Source organism: Lissotriton vulgaris, chromosome 2_1 (genome assembly GCF_964263255.1).
Source record: "Lissotriton vulgaris chromosome 2_1, aLisVul1.2, whole genome shotgun sequence".
Lineage (NCBI taxonomy): Eukaryota > Metazoa > Chordata > Amphibia > Caudata > Salamandridae > Lissotriton > Lissotriton vulgaris.
Window position 1 is genome coordinate 767,925,986 of NC_141687.1, and position 18,354 is coordinate 767,944,339.

The 18,354-nt window shown below is 43.1% G+C and overlaps 1 protein-coding gene across 1 annotated transcript in view; it reads left to right on the forward strand.

Annotated features, from left to right (window-relative positions):
* The window catches only part of LOC147731129 (myosin-IIIb-like), a 309,461-nt gene that overhangs the window by 53,662 nt on the left and 237,445 nt on the right, over positions 1-18,354 (forward strand). Inside the window, exon 3 of the mRNA XM_086954154.1 lies at positions 1,742-1,876. Coding sequence (XP_086810280.1) covers positions 1,742-1,876 — 135 coding nt within the window. The remainder of the gene's footprint in view (positions 1-1,741; positions 1,877-18,354) is intronic.

An 18,354-nucleotide genomic window follows, 5' to 3' on the forward strand; every position in this document is an offset into this window, starting at 1 on the left:
GTTTTGTATGTGTGGGTGTATGTATGGTCCTATTCAGGGCTGACATTCTTAGGTCGCGCCGAGTTGAAAATACAGTGAACCCCCCTTAATTATTAGTATTTACAAACTATTTGTTTGTTTGGGACAGTAGGGCATTAGAGACAATGAATACCTAAACATAGAAACAAGAAGAGGTTTTTTCCAGAATTTTACGATTGAAAATTCTAGTGGAGATGGTTCTCATGCCCGTTAGATAATTACTAACCTGAGTCCTGGGTACAGGGATTTTTTTGATTGATTTTCGTTGAGTGGAGGGCTTTCCCTATCAGTACCCATTGTTCCCTCTAAGCTCCCCTTGCTATTGTACATTTATATTGGGGCCAAAATGTAAAGGACAAAAATATCAAAGGGTAAGTGCATAAAGGGAAGTATAGATTTACTATTAAATATACATCCATCTACCTTGACAAAATGTATATCTTCTAGGTACATAGATATGGAGTTAGTATAGGAAATGTATACATACTTACCTTTCGATATTTTTATCCTTCATAATTTAGCTACAGTATTAAGGTACCACAATATTTACTACTTTTAATTCTGGAACCTCACTGTCTGGCTTTTCATCCAGAGATTGGCGCTGCTTTCAAAACATCTCTTAATCTAGGAGTGTGATACTCATGTCATATAAGAAATGTGTACTGGCTGCTAAAATCTGACTGATGATATTCAGAGGCAATAGTATGCACAGCAATGAAACAACACATTCCATGAAGGACAATCAATGAAGGTGGATCAATGGAAGTCCATGGGGTCAAGAAATGTGATTATGTCTGCTAAGTCTTTGATTGGTTGCTCCTGTACACTAGGCACAAAACAAATGCCTTTGGGTTTGTAGATGATTCAAATACTAATTAGCTTGAGAGTAAGAGTCAATTAAAGAATGACCGTTACATAAGTTTTAGTTCCAAGTTCACGAAAGCTGCATTTCAAACACAAATTGTCCTTCAATTCTGCAGCCCAGTAGAAAATAGATCAACCACCCACACTGTAGCCAGATGCCGTTTATAAAGCATCATTGCTGAATTAAGACAAAAGGGGTAAGAAGTGATATGCAAATTTTCATTAAGGAATGCAAATTTAAGGCATACTTTTGGATGAGCTCCCTTAACCCTTTCGCTGCGGCGGCTATTCCGCCGCAGCGCTAAAGGGGCGGGGCGGCCGCGCGGCCGCCGCATGCTGGTGACAGAACCGCTCCGTCACCAGCTACAGTTGAGCTGTGCTGGTGACGGAGCGGTTCCGTCATGACCCGCCCCGCTCATTAAACCTGCCGCGCAGGCGCGAAATCAGCGCCGCGCAGGCGCGGCGGCCGGGCCATGACGGAACCGCTCCGTCATCAGCACAGCTCAACTGTAGCTGATGACGGAGCGGTTCCGTCATCAGCAGGGGAGGGGTTAAAGAAGCGTTTAGCGAGACATTTGGTGTGCTTGTCTTTCACAGAACTATGTTTTTTCATTTTTTGTACTCACCAAAACATGGAAATGGTTTTGGACTGTGCTAAATTGAAGTGCAGAACCTACATGTTCCATAATGGGCTGGTCCTCTTGATTAGGTCAACTATTTTCAATGCAATGTTCTAAATAAATATACGTATGTCAAAAATAAGAATTTTATTAAACATTTCTGGTTTTCTTTTAACATCTTGATGTGTTATTGTTCTGCTCTTCTAGTCTTCTTTAACCAGTGGATTGTTTTAATTCAGGATATGGATGAAGAAATTGAGGCCGAGTACAACATTTTACATTCGCTCCCCAATCATCCGAATGTTGTTAAGTTTTATGGAATGTTTTACAAAGCAGATCAATTTGCGGGAGGACAGCTTTGGCTCGTTCTAGAGGTAAGATTTTCCTGTAGTAATAGAATGAGTGAGCTGCCAGTGTAATTACTAAAATCTGTGTTTCCTTCTCCAGGGCAGAACCAAAGGGCCAAATGCATGTGGGCCACATAAAAATAAACATTTTCATCAACGTTCCCTTGAATGCATTTTTAACTTGACATTACAACGGAGAGACACGATAATTTCACTACAGAGGGTCTCATTATGATGCCGGTCAGATGAGCCTCCGACCTGCAATGTTTCGGAAACGGGAGCGCCCGACAAGGAGTCACCTGTCTTGCATCCCACATTACAATGCAACAGCCTTCACAGCGGTCGGAAAGTGTATTGTTCCTATTGCTGCTTGTGCACAAGCCGCAATAGGAAAAATACACTTTTTAAACATCCATGCACCGTGTGGCAAACACCATACAGTGCCTGCCACCCTATGCATGGATGTTTAGGGGGACTCTACAGGTGACCCCAGGGTCCATAGCTGGGGGCCATGGGGGACAGGGGCCCTGCTAGGGGCCCCAAAAAAACTTTTCAGCCAGCCTTTTCATGACATAAGAGCTGACATGATAAGGCTATTGAAAACATGAATCATAATCCCCACGGTGGTGCCTGAGGAGGCACCGCCTCCATTTTAGGGATTAGGATCCACTCTCTGCCCCGACAGCCTCCTTGAAGTTCTCCCTGCCCATGCTCCCAAGGATCCCAGGACCTTTTCAGTGCTCAGGTAGGGAGGCCGTATGCCCTCCTCCCAATTAAAACAATATCGGCACCAGAAATTGGGCTCCCTGGGGCCAAGAAATGGTTCGGGAGGGGGGTGCATTGCCCCCTCCCCAAATAAAAACAAATCAGTGAATGTGAAACGAGTGCAGTATTATTTCTCATTCAGTGCTCCAGTTGGGGAGTGCCCCATAACGGCCTGCAAGGGCTTTTAAAAAAAATATTTTGTGATGCTGGTGGTGCCCTGCCACTGAGAATTTTTTTAATGTTATAGGGTCCTGAAGGGGGCACTGCTTCCGCCAAGCAACATTTAAAACCCATTATATTATTTTTAAAGCACATCGAGATGCAGGTAGAGTGCCAGGACACATTGGGCATCATTAGGATGGCGGGCGGAATCCTCACAGTAAAAGGGACTGCTCGCCATATGTGCGGTGGTCCCGTGAGTGACAGGATGCGCCCACCACACTGGCGAGCGCATCCTGCATTTTTAACATTGCGGCGGGCGGTGTTTTTAGCACCGCCCGCCGCAATGCCAAAAATGCATGTTGTGCATGTACATGCACAACGTGGCAGGCACCGTGCTGTGCCTGCCATGTTGTGCATGCACATGAAGGGGGTACCATAGGTAGCCCCCATGTGCCCCCCCAACATCCTGGGGGCCCGCAACAGACCCCCAAATTCAAAAACTGCATGCATTGCCGCCAACACGGAAAGGCTCCCTACCGCCTGCATCCTGATATGGATGGCGGTGTCTAGCAGACACCGCCACCATATGAAACCCTTTTCCTCCCGGCCGACTTGTCGACCGCGCGGAAAAGTGGCGGACGGTCTTCCCGTCCGCCGCGGTCCCCCCGCAATACTAATATGGTGGGGGAAATGGGTGGCAGGCGGGCTAGGATGTAGGGTGGATCGCCACTGCCAAGCGGGCGGTGGTGATCTGCCCTACATCCTAATGGGCCCCCTTGTGTTTGGATTTATGGCTGCATTTTCTGGCCTGAAAAAGTTTTTTAAAAAGACTCAAGGACAGGTTAATGTTTATTTAAACTAATTTGTTTAGAAAGTATTTTGTGATAATCACTATTATTAAACTTTGCAATGTGTGAATTTATCAAATATACATTTGATTTTAGTGATTGGTGACCTTCTGACAAAAACAATAGCTCTCATTTATGTGTGTAGCTGTGCTGATCCCTTGATAAAGCCATATTTTGGTGTTCTAACCCTTTGACAAAGTCAGTAGGTCTGCCTTACTTAACCTCATAAGTGCTGCGCCCAGTCCAACGGCCGAGGGCACCACTACCTCAGGAGTGCTGCCGTCGGCCGTTGGACGTTCCAGCTGCACCTGCGCAATGGAACGTTCAGCACTGGAGCTGGACGTTCCATAGCAGCTAAGGTGTTAAAATCACACTGTTATTATTATTGCATGACATAGTCAGCCGGAGTGGGTGCCCGCAGGGTGTTGGGCTCAGGCCATGGGCACAAGCCAGGCCCTGCGCCCAACACTACGCTGCACACGGCCTGGGTGGTGGGGGGGTTGATAACTTGTGGGGGGTTGCATGCAGGTTTTGGGCTCAGGCCAGGCCATGTGCCCAACCCCACGCCATGCATGATGATGGACATCTTACTTTACAATATTACAATATTAAAACCGTGGAAATTCACTGAAAAAAACAAAATGTTCAAGTGACAATATAGTTAGGAGTTGTAATACTATCTTACTTTACATTTAAAAAACCTTAGAAATTCACTGTGAAAGGTCTAAGCATGTGTGCGTATATATATATATATATATATATATATATATATATATATATATATATATATATATATTCACTGAAAATAACCACTTACACACTGAGTAACTCACTCATATAACCATTCAGACACCCACTCACTCACCCATACAGTCCCTACATACCCACTTACCCACTCATAGAGCCACTCACACTGCCACTTACTCAGCCAAAGAGCCACTGACACACCCACTCACTCACCTATACAGCTATACAGACAGCATCTCACTCAACCATATAGCTACTCGCACACTCACATATACACCCATACAGCCACTTACACAACCATACACACAAGGATACAATCACACAGCCACTCACATAAAATATGTTAGAAGTAGTATCACTGAGTAGCAGTGCATCTACTATACTAATTTAACTTTTGTAGTAGGTTAGTATATATGTTTGACACTCATAAACACTTAAAACACTTACACTCACTTGATGATGTCACCAGTGATGACATTTGCCATGTCATCAGTGATGTCACTGACCATGTCATAAGTGATGTAATATGTGAGGTCATAAACAGTGCCTTACGGGGGTGTAAGATACAGTTAGCTCGGATAACTATAACTGCTGAATTTCACTGGTTTGTATGAGTGAAATCTGAGCCTAACTATAATGTCCCTGTAACCTTTGTATTTTTCAGTGAATTTCTAAGGTTTTTTAAATTCTAAATTCTAACTATAACGTCCATGTAACCTTTGGTTTTTTCAAGTGAATTTCTAAGGTTTTTCAAATTCTACTTCCTAACTATGATGTCCCTGTAAACATTGTCTTTTTAAGTGAATTTCTATGTTTATTTTTAACTAGTAGTCATGTTTGCAGAGTGGTGGAGAAATGGGGCATGGCCTATGGACACCTCTTAACAATCGCGCTCTGGGAAACTTACTGGAGATAACCGGAGGGCTTCTGGGCCCTCAAGAACCCTCTGCATCTAAAAGGACTTCATCCCTCAAGCAGCAGTACACAGGAGGCACTTTTGCAAAGTGGTGGCGTGGCCTCCGAAGTCCTCTCAGCAATCGCATTCCGTGAGACTTACTAGAGATAACAGAAGGGATTGTTGGCCCCAAGGACTCTTTGGAGCCAAGGGGACTTCATCCCCCAACCAGCAATGTGCCAGGAGGCGCGCTTGCAGAGAGGTGAAGGGGATGGGCCTCTTTTTTTCATTCATTCAAGGAGAGGGGTCCAATTTTAACCCTGAGGTGCCCATCTCCCCGGGGTCAGGCCTATTTTGAAAAGGGGAGGGGAGCCATGGGGCAGCTCTCCCCAGGCCGATTTGTGCCCCGGGGACCCCATCCACTGTGGCCTGGCATTTATTTCTTTTATAACCAAAAGAGAGGGGGGCTGAGTATCTCCCCTTCACGGGCTGATTTCAGCCGCGGGTACCCCATCCAGAGTGCCCGGCCTAATTTTCATATAAAACAAATAATAATAATGGGAGGCAGCATGCGTAGTCCCCCTCCTGGGCCGATTTTGGCAACAGGGACCCCATCCCCTGAGGCCCAGCCTTTATGTGGGTGCCCTGGTCCCACCCAGGGCACCCACTTGTCACTAATGGGGACGACACGGTGAGCCTCATGGCCCGTGGTCCCTGCCTGCTCCCCGCATCCTGCAGGAGCTGGCATAGCCTTTGGACAGAAGGAGCTGATGAGCATGCAGCTCCTTCTGTCCAAAAGCAATTCTGCTCTGCTTTCAGCAAGCAAGAGCATAAACCAAAAGAAAGTACCTCAGTTTCAACTTCACTGAGCTTCCGTGTTGACAGATTGATAACTGTTTTCAAATCGTTCATTTCTCCTTTCTTTGGCCCCTCGTTCTTGATCCCACTGGGCTTGATACTTCGTTTCTTGTTACCACATTTGGTCTTCCTGCGCCTCTGCCGCCTCGACCGCGTCCTCTTTGTCCTCCGACGTTGGATTTGTTCTGCGCAGCTAGTCTTCCTTGCGCTACCTATGTGAATTCTTTTAAAATTTGCTCTTTTGGGCTTAACAACCCAGGACTCCTTGATTGTTGAGCCTCACTGGGTATATTCATTACTTCATCTTGCAATTCACCAGTCATTGTTCCAGCTGTCTGCAACTCATTGTTAGATGCTGCAGTTGTTTTCTCCATCGTCTCATTTGATTGACCTCGCAAATGGTCATATTTTCTAGCAAATGTCAATACTTGACCTCGCTCATAGTCAACTCGGTCTCTTGAAAATGTATTTTCTTTCTTCTCCCGGATGTCTCTTACGATTCTTTCAAGTTTTGCCTCCATTTTAGCCATATCAGTATCGAATTCACTTTTTATTTCATACAGTGATTTCAATTTAGCTGTCAATTCTTCAATCTCAAGGGCCAGTTTGTCTCATTCTTTAGAGGCATATTTAACAAGTAGATTGAGCATTATTATTGAGCAGTCATGGCTGTTATTCGCCCATTCCTCCACAAGATCTGGGTCTGGCTCACTGAAGGTGGGTGTTGTATAAATGCGCAAGCCGCGTGGTTCTCTGTTTGCCTCAATGTATTTCTGAAGCGTTGTTGCTTCCCAGCATTCATTTTGTTCGATTTTTAAAAGTTTCCACAATGTGTTCCAAAGGTCTTGTTTACTTTTTTCCTCTCCTACAATTGTCCTAGGATTGGTAGTGTTTAAAGATGCCCCTGAGCTTTGGCCAGAAAACATCTTACTCGCCGCTTCATTCCTTTTAGTGTTTCTACTTAAAGCCATTGTATTTACACTTAAATGATTGTACAGACACTGAAAGTATGTGTCCGCGTGCTAGTTATAGAGAGATGAATGCGACACACGTAGTCGGGCTTTTCTCTCTCTTCCGCTTGCCGCTCTTGTTAAGGAATAATCTCTGCTCTGGTCTGAAAGTAAAAGCGGCGTTCAACTCACCGTTTGCCTTAGCGAGGACTTAGTGGTCTTCGGTTTTCAGTTTTCAGTTTTTCGAAACTTTCGAAGATCTTGCACACGTCTCGGCACAGGGATCCCGGTGTTTGGTGAAAGCCGTATCTCGAACTAGGTCTTCAGGAGATTAAAGCAGCCATTTAAAAAGAATGCCGAAAGAGGGGTGGGCAGGGGTCCTTATGAATCCAAATCCAAACTGCAAAAGAGTCGCATCAGACCCCTGCCACAGCCAGCGGCAGGCCTAGACAGGATTGCGAGTCCCAACAATTCTACTTTACTGCCATAAGTATGTTTTCTAGCTCCGTAGTATGAGGACTACAGTTAAGCTGCTTTCTATGTTTACACCTTGGTGAATATCATATGATCTGTATTTAACTATGTCACAACCTTACACTCGCACTCGTGAGAAAGAAGGCTTGTCCTTCGAAACGGGTCGAGTGGAGCAATTTTGAAATAAACGCGCTTTATTGACATTCATATTTAACAACAAGGGGTGGTGATGGACAGAGTTTCTGAATTAAGCAGAATACTCTCACCCAGTCAAGAGATCAGGGCTAGATCCAACACCGTTTTTTAGCTCACTGCACCATCCCAGTTCAGAACCTGGCTATATGCAAATTAGTCTGTTCCTGTCCCACTGCATGATGGGAACAGGGCAAACCAAACTACCAAGCCAATTCTTACACTGGGAAGGAAACAAGCTTCCGGGGACCGGTTTCTGGCCTTTCAGCCGTCGTCGGCCCGGCTTGCTTGAATCTTGATGGTGCAATGAGCAAGGGACTCACATCTGAGTATACCCTTCCACGCTTAGGGTGGACAAAATATTTAACAACAGGGGGTGGTGATGGACAGAGTTTCTGAATTAAGCAGAATACTCTCACCCAGTCAAGACATCAGGGCTAGATCCAACACCGTTTTTTAGCTCACTGCACCATCCCAGTTCAGAACCTGGCTATATGCAAATTAGTCTGTTCCTGTCCCAGTGCATGATGGGAACAGGGCAAACCAAACTACCAAGCCAATTCTTACACTGGGAAGGAAACAAGCTTCCGGGGACCGGTTTCTGGCATTTCAGCCGTCGTCGGCCCGGCTTGCTTGAATCCTGATGGTGCAATGAGCAAGGGACTCACATCTGAGTATACCCTTCCACGCTTAGGGTGGACAAAATATTTAACAACAAGGGGTGGTGATGGACAGAGTTTCTGAATTAAGCAGAATACTCTCACCCAGTCAAGAGATCAGGGCTAGATCCAACACCGTTTTTTAGCTTTCTCACTGCACCATCAGGATTCAAGCAAGCGGGGCCGACGACGGCTGTAATGCCAGAAACCGGTCCCCGGTAGCTTGTCTCCTTTCTGGTGAAGAATTGGCTTGGTAGTTTAGTCTGCCCTGTTCCCATGATGCACTGGGCCAGGGACAGACTGATTTGCATATAGCCAGGTTCTGAACTGGGATGGTGCAGTGAGATAAATAACGGTGATGGATCAAGCCCTGATCTTTGGACTGGGTAAGAGTGGTGTGCTTAATTCAGACACTCTGTTCATCACCACCCCTTTTTCTGTATAGTTTTTGGCCACTATAGGTGTGGCAGGGTATACTCAGACATGAGTCCCTTTCTCACTGCACCATCAGGATTCAAGCAAGCCGGGCCGACGACGGCTGTAATGCCAGAAACCGGTCCCCGGTAGCTTGTCTCCTTTCTGGTGAAGAATTGGCTTGGTAGTTTAGTCTGCCCTGTTCCCATGATGCACTGGGCCAGGGACAGACTGATTTGCATATAGCCAGGTTCTGAACTGGGATGGTGCAGTGAGATAAATAACGGTGATGGATCAAGCCCTGATCTTTGGACTGGATAAGAGTGGTCTGCCTAATTCAGACACTCTGTTCATCACCACCCCCTTTTCTGTATCGTTATTGAAATTCATGGCCCGGACATTGTTTTTGTTTCGTAAAACAAAAATGCAAGGCGTTGGAATATATATATATATATATATATATATATATATATATATATATATATATATATATATATATATATATATATATATATATATATATATATATATATTCCAAAAACACTCCCTCCTTGTAAGTAAGGATGCCAGACACTCCAATCAGCTGCACACAATAAAGATTTATTGGCAGATACGACGCGTTACGGCTTTCGCCTTCTTCACTGTCTAGCACCAATAAACTTTCAGTCTAATTTAAATAAAGTGAAACAGAAAGCGGACTACACCCATAACAACTATCATGTTGAAAGTGAATAAAAATACAGTGGTCATCTTGTGACATTGTTGAACGCTCCCAATTCAATAAAGGGTTTAGTAAGAACCGCTGCGTATTTGCAATAAATAATAATATGTACAATGTAAACAATTTATAAATGTACAATACTTAATAGGCGGTGTCCACAGACAAATCCATTCGATAATGCTGATGAATTTTACGTCGCATTAATAAACAATGCCTGTGTTCCTAATTTAGTATTCTGCAGTTTGCATGCTAGAATTCATTGAAATAATGCTTATGAATTCAGAGTCCCATATTTCACTATGAGCGTGTAAGGCAAAATGTGAAAGGCCCTAAAGGCAGCCATATTGGAACATTGCTCCACACACCCAATTAAATGAATGGATGCTAACCAACGCTTCATATTCACAGTGGTAATGCATTTTATACAAAATGTATACATGCTTAAATCAATCCATATGATAATAATGCATGTACAATACAAATAATTGACATATTCATGTATTTTAGTGGGCAGCTATTTTGGGTCCACTCCGGCTGCTAAAAGGCTGAATACAGTCCAATAAAGCCCAAGTGGACACAAGGTTGTCCCAAGCATCAAATCTAGCCCTAGTGGGCTTAAATCAGTTGAGACTCTTAAGATGAAAATAATGCAACAATACTCACTAACCAACACAAGGTGTACCCCTGCACCTGTAAGAATAAATATGATTAAAATAATTATATACAATTTACATGGTGATGTTCAGCGCAAAGAAACTATTTACAATTGCACAAATCATGTATGCAGATGAATGTCCAATTCCTCACTGGAATTGAGGCCAAGTGGCACAAGGGTTTCAAAGTCAATTATATATCTGATTCGAGTTTCCTCAATGCCAATTCACGATTACCTCCCCTGACATTCGTCAAGGGGATAGCACTGTGCTAATCCTTTGCTTAAAGACTTGGATAAAAAGCAGACATTTGAGGTGAGCAGATCTGGAGTGTCGCTGGTGTTGTGAGTGCTCTATACAGAAGCTGCTTTCCACCTAAACCTGAGAGCTACCCAGAGTACTCTGCTTCTTTTTTGCATAATTTATTTGTCACTCTATGCATGGAAGGGGATTTTTTTTACTTATACTGGGTGCTCCCTTATGTCTGGACAAAGCTATACCTCTCTGAAGAGCTCTAATTAGAGCGAAACACTGTGTCAGAGGTTGCTTTTATTCATTTCAGGTGGGCTTGGTTGGTATTTTACCAAATCAAAGCTGTAATAGTGTACCTGGAGTGATAAATGGCTTTTGTCAATTTACAGCTCGGCAAGGACAGCACTGTGCTAGTCCGATGCTTAAAAACTTTGCTGTAGAAATGGCAAAAGACTTTGTCCATTTCTATCTCTGCGTGGATAGCACTGTGCTAATCCTACGCTTAAAGACTGTGATAGAAAAGCAGACATTTGAAGTGAGCAGATCTAGAGAGTCGCTGGGGTTGAGAGTGCTCTATACACGAGCTGCTTTCCACCTAAACTTGAGAACTACCAAGAGTTCTTTGCTACTTTTTTGCATATATATATATATATATATATATATATATATATATATATATATATATATATATATATATATATATATATATATATATATATATATAATTGCTCAGCTTTCCCAAAAATGATCCCAGCCGGGTTTGGAAAAAGATACAGCACTCTCGGGGTTCCTGTTTCTCAGCAGCAAGGATTTATTTGTCCAAACAGACGCGTTTCGGGAGAAACTCCCTTCGTCAGTGGTTACATGAAAACGCGCGAAGCGGCAACATTATATCACATTATCATGGGTGAAAGACATAAACAAAGGACCAGCGTAGATATTTTATCAGCGCCATCTTGTAACGTGTTATGTCATATATACCAGTGTGGATGTTAAATTACATCAGCCTTCATAACCATAGGAAGGTCGGGCTACCATTTACCTTGATGGAAAATATTCACAAATGTTTTGTGAACATGGATATGATGCATCTGGTGCTCCACAGTTTTTTATGTAGGAGAATTCCTTCAATTAAAGCAGAAAGGATTGTGCATATCAACGTAAAGACCAAACGGTCTACTCGTCATTATCTTGCCGTGGATCGGCGATTGCAGCCAATAAGGCTGCTAGTTACCAGGGAATACATCATATCCATGAACCTTCACATAATCACACTGTTAAGGCTAGCTCCTAGCACCCATCCAGACAATTTCAAATCCTCTCATCCAATACATTAATTTTCTATTCTATTCCAGATTCAGTAAAGCAAAAATCAAAAATCATTTTAGCAAAAACCAACAACACAAAGGTCATACAAGTGCGGTTACAAGGAAACAGACAGGCAAGGTTCAGCCCAGGTGAGATAATTCTTCCCCCATGTTAGGCCCTCCCGGGGCCTTAGTCTCTAAATCTATAATATAACGGGATTCCAATCTCCTGAGCATCTGTAACTTGTTGCCCCCTTGTGGATTTTCGGATATGCAGTCCACACAGAAAAACCTCAACAGATCCCTGTTGCTATTGTGCTTTATGGCAAAATGCCGAGCGATAGGATAAGAGAAATCTCTGTTTGCGATCTCTTGCATGTGTTCGAGTACACTTAGTTTTACCGGGTTGATTGTGCTGCCAATATACCTCATTTGGCAAGGACACATCAAACAGTAAATCGCATAGTCTGTGTGGCATGACATAAATTTATTTATCCTCTTTCCACCCTTGCGGCCTCTCACCTCGTATGATAATGTTCGTTTACTGGATGCGCAGGCCTTACACCTCCCACAGGGGAAGAAGCCCTTTGCATCATTCAATGTTCCCTGACTCTTGCGTGTAGGGTTTAAATGGCTCTGGACCATATAGTCACGCAAGCTTCTGGCCTTACTAAAGGTAATTAATAGAACAATTGGCATATCTGGGCCAACAATGAGGTCAGTCTTTAGAATATGCCAATGTTTATTCATTATAGATCTCAGTCTCCATGAGTTGGCCGAGTAGGGGGTAATCATACGGAATTGACCATCGGTGTTTTGGCGTGGCTTTTTCTCAAAAAGAGAATGTCTTGGAAGTTTTCTCACTCTGTTGAGGGCATTGTTCAAGAGGTTACGTTTGTATCCTCTCTCTGTCCATACTTTCCCTGGCTGCCTGTTCAAAATCTTTCTCCAAGGTGCAATTACGTCTTAACCTGAGTAGTTCTCCGTAGGGAATACTGTTTATAAGCTTTTTGGGGTGACTGCTAGTAGCGTGTAACACGCTATTTCCCGCTGTTGGCTTGCGGTACAATGAGGTACACATTTAATCATCTCTCACAGTAACTTGAAGGTCTAAGTAATTGACCTGCTCTTGACTAATGTCCCCCGTAAATCTCAGATTACAATCATTGTTGTTCAGTATTTGGATGTACCTTTTTGCCTCTTCTACCGACCCATCCCAAATTAGGAATAGCTCGTCGATATATCTATACCAGGCGACCACCTTGTTATTGGATGTTAAATGTCCCGGGGCCCAGGCTACCTGCTCCTCCCACCAGCCTACGAACAGGTTCGCATAGCTGGGGGCGAAGCAGGAGCCCATCGCTGTACCAGACAATTGTTTATATATTTGATCCTGAAATACAAAGATGTTGTTATATAGACAAAATTGGATCAACTCAAGCAACATTTTGTTGTGCATGGCGAATTTCAATGGTTTCTTATCCAAAAAATATTTCACAGCATACAGGCCCTTCTCGTGTTCAATACACGTATAAAGACTCGTGATGTCTAATGTCAGGAGTACGTAGGTGGGTTGCCATTGTAGGTTCTCAATTTTCTCGATGAAGTCAGATGTATCTCTTATGTATGACTTTAAAGAGAGCACAAATTCGAACAAGTAGTGGTCTAGAAATTTAGACAAGTTCTCAGTTAGTCCCCCTATAGACGAAATGATTGGTCTTCCAGGTGGGTTGTTGATGTTCTTATGGACCTTGGGGAGATGATAGAACGTTGGTAAAATGAGATGTGTAGTTTTTAAAAACAAATATTCCTCCAATTCTATCATTTGCTTCCCGTGCCACTTCTTCAAAAGGTCATGCAGCATATCTACGCTTCCAAGATAATCCCTTTTTGATATCATGGCATAACAGGTCTCATCCTGTAATTGCCGCATGGCTTCTGTCGTGTATTGTTCTTTTGACATAATCACAACGTTACCTCCTTTGTCAGATGGTTTGCATATGATTGACTGGTCCTGTGATAGGTTAGTTATTGCCATTTTCTGTTCCTTTGAAATGTTGAAAGATTTATTTTGGGAGGTATGTTCTGTCCTTAATTGCATCAGGTCCCTGATGACTGCATCTGAGAATGTGTCGAGCGCATCTATGGCAGTTTGTGGCACAAATTTAGATGGTAATTTTAACCCACTTTTGGGGACCTCTTGATCAATTTCAACATTCATTAATATCTGTGTCAGAGTATGGGTGGCTTCATTAACTTCAACACTCCCTTCTGAACGGAGGTTTTGTAACATTTCACATGCGGTCAGATCATTAACCGTAAGGAGATCAGTGATCTTTTTATTCAACCTCAGATGTTTAGTCTCTAGGGCCGTAGGTTTAACTTTGAAGAATTTATATAGTTTGACTTTCCGGATGAACTTATAGAGATCTATTCTAGTCTGGGTATACTCCATGTTTACATTCGGGCAGGATGTGAGTCCCAGTTTCAGAACAGATTCCTCTGTTGTTGTCAATTTTCTTTGAGATAGATTTACGATGGTAAGGTGGTTGGTCTGTGTTACCACCTTCCTCTGCGTTGACTTCTTGTCACTCTTGAGGCTGTATTGGTTTTTCCTCTGCCTTTTCCCTTTCCTGCCGCCGCGTCTGGTTTGTTTGTGTTTTCCGGTGGTTTGTTTTTGCCCCCTCTCAGCCAGCTTTCTCTTATGACTTTGAACTCCTGTTGAAAAGGAGTCTTCGATGTCGTCGTCGAGGAGCCTGCTGCTTCATCACCTGATGCCTCACTAACAGTGAGGTCCGAGTCAGAAGTTTCCACTCTTTCCTCTGATGCTGTTCCCGGTGTCTGATTTTTCTTTGCCAGATCTTTTCGCGGTTGGTCGTAATTTTTAGAGAAGGTCAGGACCCTACCCATCATGTAGTCCCGTTCATCTCGGTCAAACTTTTCTTGTTTCCTCATTTTGATTTTTATTTCATATTTCTCCAATCTTTTCTTCATGGATGCCCTTAATTGTTCTAGTTCGGTTTTTTCGGGGTTTTTGGAAAGTTCTTCTTCCAATTCTTCTATCTCCTTCACCACCTTATCCCGATCACTCCAAGCAAATTGGACTAGGATTTCAAGCATTCCTTTGCACGAAGATGCTATATGTGCAGCCCATGTTTCTAGTTTTATTATGAGTGATAGACATAAACAAAGGACTAGCGTAGATATTTTATCAGCGCCATCTTGTAACATGTTATGTCATATATACCAGTGTGGATGTTAAATTACATCAGTCTTCATAACCATAAGAAGGTCGGGCTACCATTTACCGTGATGGAAAATATTCACAAATGTTTTGTGAACATGGATATGATGCATCTGGTGCTCCACAGTTTTTTATGTAGGAGAATCCCTTCAATTAAAGCACAAAGGATTGTACATATCAACGTAAAGACCAAACGGTCTACTCATCATAATCTTGCCGTGGATCGGCGATTGCAGCCAATAAAGCTGCTAGTTACCAGGGAATACATCATATCCATGAACCTTCACATAATCACACTGTTAAGGCTAGCTCCTAGCACCCATCCAGACAATTTCAAATCCTCTCATCCAATACATTAATTTTCTATTCTATTCCAGATTCAGTAAAGCTAAAATCATAAATCATTTTAGCAAAAACCAACAACACAAAGGTCATACAAGAGCGGTTACAAGGAAACAGACAGGCAAGGTTCAGCCCAGGTGAGATGATAATTCTTCCCCCATGTTCAGCCCTCCCGGGGCCTTAGTCTCTAAATCTATATTATAACGGGATTCCTATCTCCTGAGCATCTGTAACTTGTTGCCCCCTCGTGGATTTTCGGATATGCAGTCCACACAGAAAAACCTCAACAGATCCCTGTTGCTATTGTGCTTTATGGCAAAATGCCGAGCGATCGGATAAGAGAAATCTCTGTTTGCGATCTCTTGCATGTGTTCGAGTACACTTAGTTTTACCGGGTTGATTGTGCTGCCAATATACCTCATTTGGCAAGGACACATCAAACAGTAAATCGCATAGTCTGTGTGGCATGACATAAATTTATTTATCCTCTTTCCACCCTTGCAGCCTCTCACCTCGTATGATAATGTTCGTTTACTGGATGCGCAGGCCTTACACCTCCCACAGGGGAAGAAGCCCTTTGCATCATTCAATGTTCCCTGACTCTTGCGTGTAGGGTTTAAATGGCTCTGGACCATATAGTCACGCAAGCTTCTGGCCTTACTAAAGGTAATTAATAGAACAATTGGCATATCTGGGCCAACAATGAGGTCAGTCTTTAGAATATGCCAATGTTTATTCATTATAGATCTCAGTCTCCATGAGTTGGCCGAGTAGGGGGTAATCATACGGAATTGACCATCGGTGTTTTGGCGTGGCTTTTTCTCAAAAAGAGAATGTCTTGGAAGTTTTCTCACTCTGTTGAGGGCATTGTTCAAGAGGTTACGTTTGTATCCTCTCTCTGTCCATACTTTCCCTGGCTGCCTGTTCAAAATCTTTCTCCAAGGTGCAATTACGTCTTAACCTGAGTAGTTCTCCATAGGGAATACTGTTTATAAGCTTTTTGGGATGACTGCTAGTAGCGTGTAACACGCTATTTCCCGCTGTTGGCTTGCGGTACAATGAGGTACACATTTTATCATCTCTCACAGTAACTTGAAGGTCTAAGTAATTGACCTGCTCTTGACTAATGTCCCCCGTAAATCTCAGATTACAATCATTGTTGTTCAGTATTTGGATGTACCTTTTTGCCTCTTCTACCGACCCATCCCAAATTAGGAATAGCTCGTCGATATATCTATACCAGGCGACCACCTTGTTATTGGATGTTAAATGTCCCGGGCCCAGGCTACCTGCTCCTCCCACCAGCCTACGAACAGGTTCGCATAGCTGGGGGCGAAGCAGGAGCCCATCGCTGTACCAGACAATTGTTTATATATTTGATCCTGAAATACAAAGATGTTGTTATATAGACAAAATTGGATCAACTCAAGCAACACTTTGTTGTGCATGGCGAATTTCAATGGTTTCTTATCCCAAAAATATTTCACAGCATACAGGCCCTTCTCGTGTTCAATACACGTATAAAGACTCGTGATGTCTAATGTCAGGAGTACGTAGGTGGGTTGCCATTGTAGGTTCTCAATTTTCTCGATGAAGTCAGATGTATCTCTTATGTATGACTTTAGAGAGAGCACAAATTCGAACAAGTAGTGGTCTAGAAATTTAGACAAGTTCTCAGTTAGTCCCCCTATAGACGAAATGATCGGTCTTCCAGGTGGGTTGTTGATGTTCTTATGGACCTTGGGGAGATGATAGAACGTTGGTAAAATGGGATGTGTAGTTTTTAAAAACAAATATTCCTCCAATTCTATCATTTGCTTCCCGTGCCACTTCTTCAAAAGGTCATGCAGCATATCCACGCTTTCAAGATAATCCCTTTTTGATATCATGGCATAGCAGGTCTCATCCTGTAATTGCCGCATGGCTTCTGTTGTGTATTGTTCTTTTGACATAATCACAACGTTACCTCCTTTGTCAGATGGTTTGCATATGATTGACTGGTCCTGTGATAGGTTAGTTATTGCCATTTTCTGTTCCTTTGAAATGTTGAAAGATTTCTTTTGGGAGGTATGTTCTGTCCTTAATTGCATCAGGTCCCTGATGACTGCATCTGAGAATGTGTCGATCGCATCTATGGCACTTTGTGGCACAAATTTAGATGGTAATTTTAACCCACTTTTGGGGACCTCTTGATCAATTTCAACATTCATTAATCTCTGTGTCAGAGTATGGGTGGCTTCATTAACTTCAACACTCCCTTCTGAACGGAGGTTTTGTAACATTTCACATGCGGTCAGATCATTAACCGTAAGGAGATCAGTGTTCTTTTTATTCAACCTCAGATGTTTAGTCTCTAGGGCCGTAGGTTTAATTTTGAAGAATTTATATAGTTTGACTTTCCGGATGAACTTATAGAGATCTATTCTGGTCTGGGTATACTCCATGTTTACATTCGGGCAGAATGTGAGTCCCAGTTTCAGAACAGATTCCTCTGTTGTTGTCAATTTTCTTTCAGATAGATTTACGATGGTAAGGTGGTTGGTCTGTGTTACCACCTTCCTCTGCGTTGACTTCTTGTCACTCTTGAGGCTGTATTGGTTTTTCCTCTGCCTTTTCCCTTTCCAGCCGCCGCGTCTGGTTTGTCTGTGTTTTCCGGTGGTTTGTTTTTGCCCCCTCTCAGCCAGCTTTCTCTTGTGACTTTGAACTCCTGTTGAAAAGGAGTCTTCGATGTCGTGGTCGAGGAGCCTGCTGCTTTATCACCTGATGCCTCACTAACAGTGAGGTCCGAGTCAGCAGTGTCCACTCTTTCCTCTGATGCTGTTCCCGGTGTCTGATTTTTCTTAGCCAGATCTTTTCGCGGTTGGTCGTATTTTTTAGAGAAGGTCAGGACCCTACCCATCATGTAGTCCCGTTCATCTCGGTCAAACTTTTCTTGTTTCCTCATTTTGATTTTTGTTTCATATTTCTCCAATCTTTTCTTCATGGAGCCCTTAATTGTTCTTGTTCGGTTTTTTCAGGGTTT